This window comes from Nothobranchius furzeri, chromosome 10 (genome assembly GCF_043380555.1).
Source record: "Nothobranchius furzeri strain GRZ-AD chromosome 10, NfurGRZ-RIMD1, whole genome shotgun sequence".
Taxonomy (NCBI): Eukaryota; Metazoa; Chordata; class Actinopteri; order Cyprinodontiformes; family Nothobranchiidae; genus Nothobranchius; species Nothobranchius furzeri.
Window position 1 is genome coordinate 43543714 of NC_091750.1, and position 13555 is coordinate 43557268.

General features: G+C 46.8%; 2 protein-coding genes across 3 annotated transcripts in view; one reads left to right on the top strand and one right to left on the bottom strand.

Moving 5' to 3' along the window:
* Positions 1-6569: 6569 nt before the first annotated feature.
* Positions 6570-9742, top strand: ckma (creatine kinase, muscle a). The gene is made up of 8 exons (XM_015960623.3): positions 6570-6758; positions 7470-7677; positions 7948-8102; positions 8248-8380; positions 8472-8643; positions 8731-8854; positions 8940-9129; positions 9259-9742. Exons 2-8 carry the CDS (start codon positions 7485-7487, stop codon positions 9435-9437), a joined length of 1146 nt encoding a protein of 381 aa, XP_015816109.1. The 5' UTR covers positions 6570-6758; positions 7470-7484; the 3' UTR covers positions 9438-9742.
* Positions 9743-9850: 108 nt separating this feature from the next.
* The window catches only part of mark4a (MAP/microtubule affinity-regulating kinase 4a), a 34692-nt gene continuing 30987 nt past the window's right edge, over positions 9851-13555 (bottom strand). The window contains exon 17 of one of the 2 annotated variants that reach the window (XM_015960620.3): positions 9851-13531. In XM_015960620.3, the coding sequence (XP_015816106.1) occupies positions 13195-13531 (337 nt within the window). In that variant the 3' untranslated portion in view covers positions 9851-13194. The remainder of the gene's footprint in view (positions 13532-13555) is intronic. The other variant, XM_015960622.3, reaches the window with a different exon arrangement.

Genomic DNA, 13555 nt, shown 5'->3' on the forward strand with positions numbered 1-13555 from the left:
TAGGGGCATCAAGGCAGTTTGTCTCCCGTTCCACATACAGTTTCTTAGGGTTTGAGGCTGCAACCAGAGACTGGTGGTGTTGTAAGACTGTGTGATGTTGGGGTTGTGTTTTTGGATCATCTGGTCTTTGTATGTCTAAAGAAAGAGCTGTAGTCTCATACTCAGTACAATGTCCGTGTTTAAGTTTTGGTTGGACTGCATCAGGGCTGCCTATTGTCTTATTGGATCCTGTTAGTATTGTTCAGGAAAATGATCTAAAGGCATTGTTGTGGATAGGAGAGTGACTGGTTTGGGAACCTCAGAGTTGCTAGCTTGTGTTTTGCAGATCGTGTGATTCTGCTTGACCACACAATCTCCAGATATTATTTAATGGTGTTATGAGTTCATAGCTACTGAGTTCATTAAAAAACATTTTTTCCAGTTCAATATAATTCAGTTTATTTATGTACTACCAAATCACGACAAGAGTCGTCTAAACATTCCATTACAGTTCAGGGGTCTCGTTTATAAAACATTGCGTAGAATCCTTACTAAAACCGTACTTGCAGCTAAAAAATTTACTCACGTCAACGACTGAATCACACAAGATTAACGAGTGAATCACACCTTTAAAATAGATTGGTCAGGATGAGAGTCAAGGATAACTTATTCTGGGGCCATGACTCTCAATCAAAATAGATCTGAGAAAAAAAAGGAAAAGTCATTGATTTACTCATATATTTACAGTCAGACTAGCAAGGGCATCAGTTTGTTTTTAGAAATGCTGGGGGCAGTAACCTTACACTTGAGTGGGGCTTAAAGATTGCTGGGGACAATCATTTAATAGGCGAAGCATAGCACAACTCACACTAAAATCTACTTGTTTTTGCTAATGACCTGTGTAAATGACATGTGTAGTCACATATTCACCTTGTAGTCTTGGATTAGCCACAAGTGAGCGCTGTAGCTTAGCTTTTGTTTTTGTATTGAGTCCTAGCAAGAGCTACGGAACGGCCGTCCGGAGCGAAAATTCTTTAACTTTCAGCATTTTTGACAAGCTGCCAAAACCCTGCTTAAAGCTGCCTACTGCTGACACAGCAAACGGTTCCTGCAGAACAAAGCAGATATTGTTCCGACTCCCTAACGGTTCCATCCATCTGTTGTGACTTGGAAAACATCTCTGGACTGAAGGGTCGGTGCTACGGTATTCTACAACCTAGGTGCCAGAGGTCATCCGACCTCTCTGATCTTCAGATCCACGAAGAGGGTCTTCCAACAGGTGAGGTAGACACACAGATAGCGTCTGATGCCTTTTTGATAATAATCAACTTCATAGCTTAACGCAAACCAAATTCTTTCCCTTTTACATCCAGAAATCAGCTCTCCTAGATACGAAAGTTCTGATAACATCATATTCATACATAGGCACCATACATCACATCTCATTCCACCCACCTAGATCCATCCATCACAGTAAATATTAGTTAACTTGTCATGTTTTAATTGTTTGGAAAATAAATTCCTACTTTTGCAAACCTGACTCTTTTCCTGAATCAAGACGATGTGCTCTACAATCCCTGAATAAACAAAGAATCCTAGAATCTTCTGATTAAACATCCAAAGACTAAGCAGGTTGATATTCTATATTTATATAGAATATCAGAGCTTATTGGTCATAAGTAAAGGTAATATATTAAGCTTTTAAAGCACTACATTTACCACTCTACAGAGCCAAGCAAACATCAACCTTAGACGCAAATAAGCATTCCAGCTTCCTGCCTTCACCTGGAGGGTTCTCAGACTGGACTGGGCCTATCGGAGCAATCTACAGGTTCCTGATATCAAAGGTTCACTCCACCGGCAGTGACCATCAACCCCTCGGATCAAACGAGAACCTCCACACCTCCACAAGGGTGCATAGACTTGGCACGACAAATTGCATCTGATGCTGTTTTTAATAAACAACTCCTCCTTGAACCGTCACCTTATCGTGGTGGAGGAGTTTGAGTGCCCTAATGATCCTAGGAGCTATGTTGTCTGGGGCACTTAGTGCCCCTGGTAGGGTCTCCCATGACAAATTGGTCTTAGGTGAAGGGTGAGACAAAGAACGGTTCGAAGGATCTTTCATGGCGGTTAAAACGAAGAGTCGGAGTACCCGGCCCGGAGGGTTACCGGGGTCCCACCCTGGAGCCAGGCCTGGGGTTGGGGCCCGTGAGCGAGCGCCTGGTGGCCGGGCTTTCGCCCATGGGGCCCGGCCGGGCCCAGCCCGAACCGGATACATGGGCTCGTCCAACTGTGGACCCACCACCCGCAGGAGGAACATGAAGGGTCCGGTGCAATGCGAATCGGGTGGCAGACCAAGGCGGGAGCCTTGGCGGTCCAATCCCCGGACAAGAAAACTAGTTTTTGGGACATGGAACGTCACCTTGCTGGCGGGGAAGGAGCCGGAGCTTGTGGCAGAGGTTGAGCGGTACCGGCTAGATATAGTCGGACTCACCTCGACACATTGCATTGGCTCTGGAACCCGAGACCTGGAGAGGGGTTGGACACTCTACTTTGCTGGAGTTGCTCCGGGTGAGAGGCGGAGGGCTGGGGTTGGCTTTTTGTTAGCCCCGAGACTCTCTGCCTGTGTGTTGGGGTTTACCCCGGGGGACAAGAGGGTAGCTTCCTTGCGCCTTCGGGTCGGGGAACGGGTCCTGACTGTTGTTTGTGCTTATGGGCCAAATATCAGTTCAGAGTACCCACCCTTTTTGGAGTCCCTGGGACGAGTGCTAGATAGTGCTCCATCAGGGGACTCCATTGTCCTGCTGGGGGACTTCAATGCTCACGTGGGAAATGACAGCTTGACCTGGAGGGGTGTGATTGGGAAGAACGGCCCACCTAATCTGAACTCGAGCGGTGTTTTGTTATTGGACTTCTGTGCAAGCCGCAGTTTGGCCATAACGAACACCATGTTCGAACATAAGGATGCCCACCGGTACACTTGGTACCAGGGCAGCCTAGGTCACAGGTCGATGATAGATTTTGTAGTCGTATCATCTGACCTGCGGCCGTATGTTTTGGACACCCGAGTGAAGAGAGGGGCGGAGCTGTCAACTGATCACCACCTGGTGGTGAGTTGGATCAGATGGCAAGGGAACATGCCGCGTAGACCTGGCAGACCCAAACGCATAGTGAGGGTCTGCTGGGAACACCTGGCAGAAGAACCTGTCAAGACGGTCTTCAACTCCCACCTCCGGCAGAGCTTTGACCACGTCCCGAGAGCAGTGGGGGACATTGAGTCCGAGTGGGCCTTGTTCCACTCTGCGATTGTCGAGGCGGCTGTTGCTAGCTGTGGTCGTAAGGTGGCCGGTGCCAGTCGTGGTGGCAACCCCCGTACCCGCTGGTGGACACCAGAGGTTCGGGGAGCCGTCAGGCTAAAGAAGGAGGCCTACAGGGCGTGGCTGGTCTGTGGGTCTCCGGAGGCAGCAGACAGGTACCGGATAGCCAAGCGGGGTGCAGCAGTGGCAGTTGCCGAGGCAAAATCTCGGGCGTGGGAGGAGTTTGGTGAGGCCATGGAGAAAGACTATCGATCAGGTCCAAAGAGGTTCTGGCAAACTGTCCGGCGCCTCAGGAGAGGAAGGAAGCAACTCGCTCACACTGTTTACAGTGAGGATGGGGAGCTGCTGACGTCAACTGAGGCTATAGTCGGACGGTGGAAGGAATACTTTGAGGAGCTCCTCAATCCCACCAATGCGCATTCCGAGGAGGAACCAGAGCTGGGAGGCCTGGGGATGGACTGTCCGATCTCGGGGGCAGAAGTTGCTGAGGTAGTCAAACAACTACACAGCGGCGGAGCCCCGGGGGCGGATGAGGTTCGTCCTGGGTATCTCAAGGCTATGGATGTTGTAGGGCTGTCATGGTTGACACGTCTCTACAACATTGCGTGGTCATCGGGGGCAGTTCCTAGGGAGTGGCAGACCGGGGTGGTGGTCCCCATCTTTAAGAAGGGTGACCTGAGGGTGTGTTCCAATTATAGGGGGATCACACTCCTCAGCCTCCCTGGAAAGGTCTACTCCAAGGTACTGGAGAGGAGGGTCCGATCGATAGTTGAATCTCAGATAGAGGAGGAGCAATGTGGTTTTCGTGCTGGCCGTGGAACTGTGGACCAGCTCTATACCCTTGCAAGGGTGATGGAGGGGGCATGGGAGTTTGCCCAACCAATCCACATGTGCTTTATGGATTTGGAGAAGGCTTATGACCGTGTCCCCAGGGGCACCCTGTGGGGGACGCTCCAGGAGTATGGGGTGGGTGGTTTTCTGTTAAGGGCCATTCAGTCCCTTTACCAGAGGAGCGTGAGTTTGGTCCGCATAGCCGGTAGTAAGTCGGACCTGTTCCCAGTGAGGGTTGGACTCCGCCAGTGCTGCCCTTTGTCACCGGTTCTGTTCATCACTTTTATGGACAGAATTTCTAGACGCAGCTGTGGTGTGGAGTGTGTCGAGTTTGGTGGCAGGAGAATCTCGTCTCTGCTTTTTGCGGATGATGTGGTCCTCCTAGCTTCGTCCAGCTCTGACCTTCAGCTCTTGCTGGGTAGGTTCGCGGCCGAATGTGAAGCGGCTGGGATGAGGATCAGCACCTCCAAATCTGAGACCATGGTTCTCGACCGGAAAAGGGTGGCTTGCCACCTCCGGGTCGGGGGAGAGGTCCTACCTCAAGTGGAGGAGTTTAAGTATCTCGGGGTCTTGTTCACGAGTGAGGGTAGGAGGGATCGGGAGATCGACAGGCGGATTGGTTCGGCGTCTGCAGTGATGCGGACGCTGAGCCGATCTGTCGTGGGGAAGAGGGAGCTGAGCCAGAAAGCCAGGCTCTCGATTTACCGGTCGATCTACGTCCCAATCCTCACCTATGGTCATGAGCTTTGGGTAATGACCGAAAGAACGAGATCGCGGATACAAGCGGCCGAAATGAGTTTCCTCCGTAGGGTGGCCGGGCTCAGCCTTAGAGATAGGGTGAGGAGCTCGGACATTCGGGAGGGACTCGGAGTAGAACCGCTGCTCCTCCGGATCGAAAGGAGCCAGTTGAGGTGGTTTGGGCATCTGGTCAGGATGCCTCCTGGACGCCTCCCCGGGGAGGTGTTTCGGGCATGTCCTGCCGGCAGAAGGCCCCCGGGTCGACCCAGGACACGTTGGAGAGGTTACATCTCCAATCTGGTCCGGGAACGCCTTGGGGTCCTGCCGGAGGAGCTGGTGGACAAGGCCGGGGAGAGGACGGCCTGGAGCTCCCTAGTTGGGATGCTGCCCCCGCGACCCGGACCCGGATAAGCGGAGGAAGACGACGACGACGACGACGACTCTCTAGTTTAGAATCAAACAACAAATTCTTTTACACCCAGATTTCACAATTTCTCAGATACAAAGAACGGTTGCTACAACATCTAGCTTCCATCACAACACCTCACATCCACCACACCACATCTCATTACTCATATATTGTCATGTATAAATCATTAGTTTAGGAAAAATAATTTAATTAATTTTATAAACTATATACTGACTGTGTCTGAATGATTACTAAGTGTGTTTACGGTCCCTAAAGAAGCAAAGAACCCTAGAATATTCTGTTAAAACATTCAAAAATCAATCAGATTGATATTTCATATTTATATGGAATCATCACATCTTATTGGTCATAATTAATATGTACTAATTTCTCCATCTACAATCTTAAATATCTTTGGTACATTTCTTTAATACACTAAATTTGATAACTTGTTAAATTAAATGAAACAAATAGCTACATTGATTTTATAAACCCAAACATCACACCTTTCTGAGTCGCTTAGTAAAACATACCAGATCGTGCTTCATCAGAGTTCAATCATTGTCTCATTTAATATCACCTTGAATCACAATTTATAATCATTTGCCTTTCACCATTAATGTAGTAATAAATTGATTTTAATACACTATATTTTTTGTCTCTGTGTCAAATTATTATTAAGTCTGGTTTCCCTGGATTAACCAAAGTATCTAGTTCCATCATCAATGGAATATTAAAGGCTCAATAATACTGATAATCCATATTTTTATGGAATTTTACATTTTATTGAATACCTTTATATTCTATTGACTATTTGTTAAAAGTAACCACTTACAAAATGTTACACAAAGGTAGAATTTAAAAGCCAGAAATGACTCAAGTAAGTGAAAAGTTTTTCAATAAAGTTTTAATCGTTTCAACACAGCAGCTGATTTCATCTGTTATTATTTCTAACATCCAGATTGGGCTTTGAGACACACAGAAGTTGCATCCATTAGTTACATTGCTTCCAGTTTGAGATGAAAATAACACAAACTCTTTCGAATGTTCACACCTAACACAAGGATCTGTGTTCTCCGTGGCATGTATGGCAAAAGTGAAGGCCCATTTCTTCTTTCATTGCTTTACCATGTATCATCACTACAACAACTTTACTCCCATGACAGCTGTCACCCTCACCCCACTCCTATTTGTCTTCCTACTGGGTGTATCTATGGGTTCAGGTAGGGTGGGGGGGGGGGGGTGTCTTGGATAACAGTGATGCAACGAAAGGGACGCCCCCTTTCATAAACCGTTCAGACTCTCTGTGCAGAAACTCCAGCCAATGAGGGCTCGGTAGGCACTAAAATGGCCAAACCAATGGCTGGTTGTTTTCCTGGTATATAAACAGGGAGCAGAGATCCTCAGAGCTGGGTGACCCCTAATTTGGCTGTGGTGAACAGGATCTGATCCCAAGGCCTCTGTTCTTGTCTTGTGTGCAGGTAAAGTTTTGTTGTGTTAAAGAAAGGGGAGATAAGGAGATGTAGATGCATTTAGAGGAATAGCCAGACATACAAATCTTCAGTTCAGGGGGCGGTGGAAACACTTCATGTTTCTTACAACCTGCTTTAGCTATTTAAGGGTTACTACTGAGCATCATTTGATCTTTTAAATGTTCCTTCTGTGCATGACTCTGGTTATCTTTCATACTGCTGAGACGAACCTTTTGGATCAATGCAAACCAAAAAAAGATAAATGAGTTACACTGGAAGCTAATTCAAAGAAACTTGTTGGATTGTGGTGAATAGTGGAAAACATGAGTTGTTCATTGGAATTCATAGGGTGATGTAAAATAAAGAGTTTTGGTTGTAACTCTATGAAGATACCAAGGGGCTGTTTGAATTTGTCCAGGACATGAGGGGTGTATGGTCAGATGTACCAGGGCTAAAAATACACATGGAGCAGGCTCCCCTTCCTCTGCTACATTTCAGTGGGACATCTGAGCCTGTAGAGCAACACTTGTTCTTGGATTCCTCAGCCATCACCCTCTGAACTCTGCAGCTGTCCTGCAAAATATTTATGCTGAAATTATGAAGTCTAGTTTTTTTCACAGATTTTCAAATCATCTTGACATTGTGCCAGGTTTTGACACTTAATGGCAGATCTTTCATTCCTTTAAGTTTGATTTTTTTTCAATGCTTCCCTGTTTGTAGTGTTAGAAAGCAATCATGCCTTTTGGAAACACCCACAACAACTTCAAACTCAACTACAAGGTTGAGGAGGAGTACCCAGACCTGTCCAAGCACAACAACCACATGGCCAAGGTCCTGACCAAGGAGCTGTATGGAAAACTGAGGGACAAGCAGACATCCAGCGGTTACACTCTGGATGACGTCATCCAGACTGGTATCGACAATCCTGGTGAGACCATGAGACACTAGAAGAGTTCATCTGAAAAACAGATTACTCTGGTTTTATACATTTTCAAAATAAATGTATCTTTTTATTATTGACTTCAGTAGATTTCAGTCGCAATAAAGTTTGGTGACTTTGATCAAAAATGTTTTTGATTTGTTTTTCTAACAAACTCGTTATTTAAAATTAGACACACCAGTTTCAGGATTACTAGTGAAATGACAAACCAGTGATAATTCAAAGCTAATGAAAGATCTTCCTTCTCTTGGTCCTCAGGTCACCCCTTCATCATGACTGTTGGCTGCGTCGCTGGTGACGAGGAGTCCTACGAGGTTTTCAAAGATCTGCTTGACCCCGTCATCTCCGACCGTCATGGTGGATACAAGCCCACTGACAAGCACAAGACTGACCTCAACTTTGAGAACCTGAAAGTACGGGGCCATAGTCATCCAGACATTAAACAAATAAAGACCACAAACACAAGTTCTCATACTGGTTTTGCACACCCCACGTGGCGTATAGAAAAAACGAACATTTAAACATATCTTTATGAGCTAATCTTTCATCTTTCATTAGGGTGGTGATGACCTGGACCCCAACTATGTCCTGTCCAGCCGTGTTCGCACTGGTCGCAGCATCAAGGGATACACCCTGCCCCCCCACAACAGCCGTGGCGAGCGCAGAGCCATCGAGAAGCTGTCCATTGAAGGTAGGCCATCATTAGTCTCACCTTGTGAGTTCATGTGTTTGTTCTCTCCCCTATGATGACACACCCCTGGGCTACGAATCTGTCCCTGCAGCTCTGACCAGCCTGGAGGGTGAGTTCAAAGGAAAGTATTATCCCCTCAAGTCCATGACCGACGCAGAGCAGGAGCAGCTGATCAATGATCACTTCCTGTTTGACAAGCCTGTTTCCCCCCTGCTGACCTGCGCGGGTATGGCTCGTGACTGGCCCGATGGCAGAGGCATCTGGTGGGTGTGATCCATAACTGTTGTACTTCAGGGACATTTCTACATGTATTAGGCATTCACTTAACCACACTGTTGATCTCCTCTCAGGCACAACGACGACAAAACCTTTCTGGTCTGGGTGAACGAGGAGGATCACCTGCGTGTCATCTCCATGCAGAAGGGTGGCAACATGAGGGAGGTCTTCAGGCGCTTCTGCGTTGGCCTGCAGAAGGTACATGATGACAAGATATTTATAAAAGCCATTATGTGACTTCGGCTTTAAGATCAGTCCAGTGTTCACATCCCATCACTTTCAGATTGAGGAGATCTTCAAGAAGCACAACCATGGCTTCATGTGGAACGAGCATCTCGGCTACATTCTGACCTGCCCCTCCAATCTTGGCACTGGCCTGCGTGGTGGTGTCCATGTAAAGCTGCCCAAGCTTAGCACACACGCCAAATTTGAGGAGATCCTCACAAGGCTGCGTCTGCAGAAGCGTGGCACAGGTATGCAAAGACACTGGTGTTTAGATGATAATGCCAAGGCTCAGCCTGCCAACCATGACCCCCCACAGAGACAGCAAGGCTGTGTGGTGGCAAGTCTGCGGGATTACTGACATGTATTGTCTTCTTTAGGTGGTGTGGACACTGCATCAGTGGGTGGTGTGTTTGACATCTCCAACGCTGACCGTCTGGGCTCTTCCGAGGTAGAGCAGGTCCAGCTGGTGGTGGATGGTGTCAAGCTCATGGTTGAGATGGAAAAGAAGCTTGAGAAGGGAGAGGCCATTGATAGCATGATCCCTGCACAGAAGTAAAGAGACGCAATCTTTTGTTTTACTCGTGACCATTCATGTGCAATCAGGCCAGCTGACGGGCATGCAGAGACCAGCCCCTCACAGAGACACTCACCTCTGCTAACCTTCTTTCTTCCTTCCAGCTTTTTTCTTTTCTCCATTCTTTGTCTTTTTCTCGTTCTGCTCAGTTCTCAGTTCCGTTCGGTTGGTAACATCCTGGGATCAGCCTCCACTCAGCCAGGTTCTCCTGGCCCACCTACTTTTTATTATAAAAAGTCATGACTGAACCTGTTCTTACTATGCATTAAAAGGTGCCTCAAGACAAATGTTTAGGAGTCTCTTTTTTTTTCTTTGAGAAATGAAAGTGAGAGACAATAGCCGCACCGGACTGTGTGTTGTCTTTATGTGAACAAAACACCAGGATGAAGGAGAAATACCAACATCTGTGAATTTTATTCAACTTCAGCTCCATGATCTCTACATTTACCAAAACCACCCAGTCTCAGTCTACAGTTCGCTTGTGAGGAAAAGGATTAAACAGCAGGACAGAGAACATGAACCCATAGTGAAACTGTCTCTTTTGCATATAACACAACTGTTCCAGTAGCAGTTTAGAGATGACGGTGCCTTTTAAAACACTGAGCCCCATGGAGTCCTAATACTGTTGTGTCTCATACCAGACCAGCCTCTTAGCAGTCCCTTCAACACTCAGTTCAACAAACACTATAAAAAAAATTCACAGTATATTTCACTTCCAGACAACGTTCATCCACCTTATAATATAAATGAGCTTTGTGACTCTGGTTACCCTCTTTCTTCCATTTTACGAAAAAAGAAAGAAAACTAAACACCCACTAAAGTACTCAGCACTTAGCCTGATACTTGGTTGGGATCAGAAGACGGTAGCGTAACTTTTCTATGGCTTGGTTTCAACTCAGGGCTTTGGAACATGTCATGTAGTTTTCAGGGTTGTTCAGTTCAATTCCTATCATCTAGCAACAAGGTGGAGTAAAATCACCGTTCCTCACTGGAGCCCTTCTGTTGGTCTTTGTGAAAGGGAAAGGAAAAATGTTTCAGAACAATTGAGTTCTACAAACTGATAGTGTCTGTATTTCATTAAGCCTCCAATGCTTGGCGTACATCATTTTTCTTTATTCCCACTAAAACCCATACCCTGAAGTCATCATGCAGGATTGCAGGTTGGTTTTGTTCTCTCATGTCACTGACAGAAACTGGTTTAATCTAGTATTACTTCCCTTCTTCTAGCTATAAATAAACCTTGAGTTCTAAGATATATACTATATTCATATATTTTATATACAGCCATCAAATGACTGATATAAATCAATTTTTTATTATAATATTCTAAAAAATAAATAAAGTACCTGTGCAAATATCCACAAGTTGAAGTGTTTCACATTTAAGACATTGGCGCCCTCCAGTGACTAGTTCTGGTCATTACCTGAACAGGTACACTGGAAGGAGCTGATTCAAGTCAAAGCAAAGTGCATTGAGGTCTATATTACCTAATGCTAACATACACCGCAATGAAAACATCCAGGGAGAGGACAGGGACAGACTCCAGGTGTCCATTTTGGTGTCTGCTTCTTAACCTGAGGAGGAGAGCAGGTCAAAAACAGCCTCCCCTGTTAGACTACCAGAAACAGCACACACTAAACAGGACGGAGAAGATGCCAAACAACATGAAGGAGTTAATGACGGCTCATTGTTCCTCTCTGGAAACAAAGCCAGATGCTCTTGGCGACCAATAGAAAAAAGTTCTTGGTGTGTATGAAGGTGAAGAACAGCTGTTGGTGAATTCCTGATGGGTGGGAATGATGGGGAGCTGGGGCGGGAACTGGGCTGATTTGGGTCACCATGAAAAAAAGCCACAACTGAGAGATAGTATTAACAGTAAATCAGCAGCCAAACAATATGACTTCTGTAGCCTACGCAAATATCACAGTACAGTATTCACTAAAAACTGGGAGGGAGTATAGAAAGCTGTTTTTGTTTTTACATTAAATATGTACTGTATGAAGGGCTGTTGGTTTTAAAGGCAACTGGACAAAGAAGAAGAAAACACTGTCCACATTGCCTCCGTCATGCCTTTTCAGACAGAGCACTCCCCTGACCCAAGCAGTCATCAAGAACAACCGAGCAGTTTAGTACCTGTGCCCCGAGGATGAACAGGTCTGGGAGTGTGTGTTGGGTCTGCGTGGAGAGGTGTGTGTGCAGACTCTGGGGGTTTTGCTGCTTGGCTGATCCGTGTTTTTGGTGTTTTCCATCGGTGGGAGGTAATGAGTGAGATCACAGCACCCGACCAAATCCATGCAAGAGCTGCATTGCACTGACACTTAACTAAACTCACAACCGGAGTGGTTGGTTTGAGGAGCGGTGACCGGTGCTTCCAGGGATAAGGCTGATGACTTCAGCTGAGTTGCTGAAGGCTTTAAGATGAAAAACTCCACCAGAATTTAGATAACTGCTGTTTGTTTAGTGAAACTCACTGGAAAAATCAGAGCGGTTTTCCAGGGAGCCATCACTGGTCGAGTTTCTGATTAGACCTAAAACCCTGTATTATGTTGTAGCGAACATCTTTCTACGAATGGAGGAAAAAACCTTAAGAATTACATTTCAATCCAAATGACTGTATAAAAGACACAGCAGTTCAAGAACGTCTGGCGTGCAGAAAAGACAAGTGTATCCGTCCCACTGATTTCCGTGATAAGTAGATCCGGTATTCTATTGTTTAACTGAAGCTACGATATCCCGTTCACAGGCATCTCCATGTTGCATCTTTGGAACCAAAGTCTACCGCAGTGAACCTCATCTGGCGGCCTGCGGGCCACATCCAGCCAACCAGACCTTTCCACCCGGCCCCCCAACCCTTTGGGCCCTAGAAGAGAAGAGCATCTGGCCCTCTTGGTGTCTGCTGGAAAAAATCTTGCCCCTTGAACCAATTTAGTTCAAGACCGCTGGTCTAGACCCATGATGTGGGGATAAAAATCCCACCTACTCCTCCACACACCATCCCGGTGTTCTTTAAGCATCAAATATAAGTTACATAGGTAAATGAAATAAATGCTGTGAGTTTGAGATGGAACTAGCTTTGGATTAAGAACAGAAGGTTGATTGTATCACTGGTTGGATAGCTTTTCTCCACATTGCCCTCTGATTGGCTGTTAACAGACACATCACCTCCCCCTGACCTTAATCCAGTGCATGCATCACCGCTGTGTGTACATCAGTCAAAGCAATGCAGCTGCTCGCTTCACGAATGTGCATGTTACTGTTCCCAAGAGGTCAAAGGTCAGCAGGTCATTGTTGATAAGGGGAAAAAAAGAGTAAAGGGTGAAAGTTACTGGCATTGAAGAGAGGATTTATAATACAGGGTGGTCAGTGGTGTCTGAGTAACGAGGGAATGAAGGTGACCGTGGCTGAAAGCTAAGATCGGAGCAAAAAGAAAAGAGTCGTTATGGCTAGAACAGAAAAGGCAGCTAGACCCCCTCTGGTCCAGATCCAGCGGCTGCTGTGGCTCGGAGATCAAGCTGGCTGAGTTAGACGTAGGGGTGGGGCTGCTTCAGTCTTTACAAGTCGAATGTGTGAGTGTGTGTATGTGAAAGGCGGGGGGTAGTTGTATGTTGAAAGGGTCCAGCCCCTTGCCCTGTCTCCATCCCCCCACACACTCTTTTTCAATTCTCTCTGCACTCACTCACACACACGCACACACACACACACACACACACACACACGCAAACTCAAACAACCCTCTGGCTCAAAGTTCAAGGTCTTTAGAGATCTGGGTGGCAATGTCCCGAAAAGCTAGCGGTGCCCCCCAGAGTCGCGTGTAGCGCACCCCGTTAGAAGTGTCGGAGGTGCCCGTGGAGAGATGGCACACCTCGGCCTCAAAAGCCACACGGCCCCCTGCCATGCCATGGGTGCAAGAGAGCAGAAAGGGGCCAGAATGGTGGACCTGGCAGCCACATCCGAGTGCTGCCTCCCGCAGAGCCAGAACAACCTCCGCAGGGTCCCGCCGCCCACCGCCTCTCAGATTCCAGCCACGTCCGATGGCCCGGGGCTCGGACGCTTTTTGATACCCAGGTAGATGGCAACTAGGGGAGGAAAATGTTCAGACA

Excerpts from the sequence above, each read along its gene's own strand:
- ckma (XM_015960623.3), top strand. The coding sequence starts at position 7,485 with ATGCCTTTTGGAAACACCCACAACAACTTCAAACTCAACTACAAGGTT. Across the intron at positions 8,381-8,471 it reads CGAGAAGCTGTCCATTGAAG|CTCTGACCAGCCTGGAGGGT; the intron begins GTAGGCCATCAT and ends CTGTCCCTGCAG. Across the intron at positions 9,130-9,258 it reads TCTGCAGAAGCGTGGCACAG|GTGGTGTGGACACTGCATCA; the intron begins GTATGCAAAGAC and ends TGTCTTCTTTAG.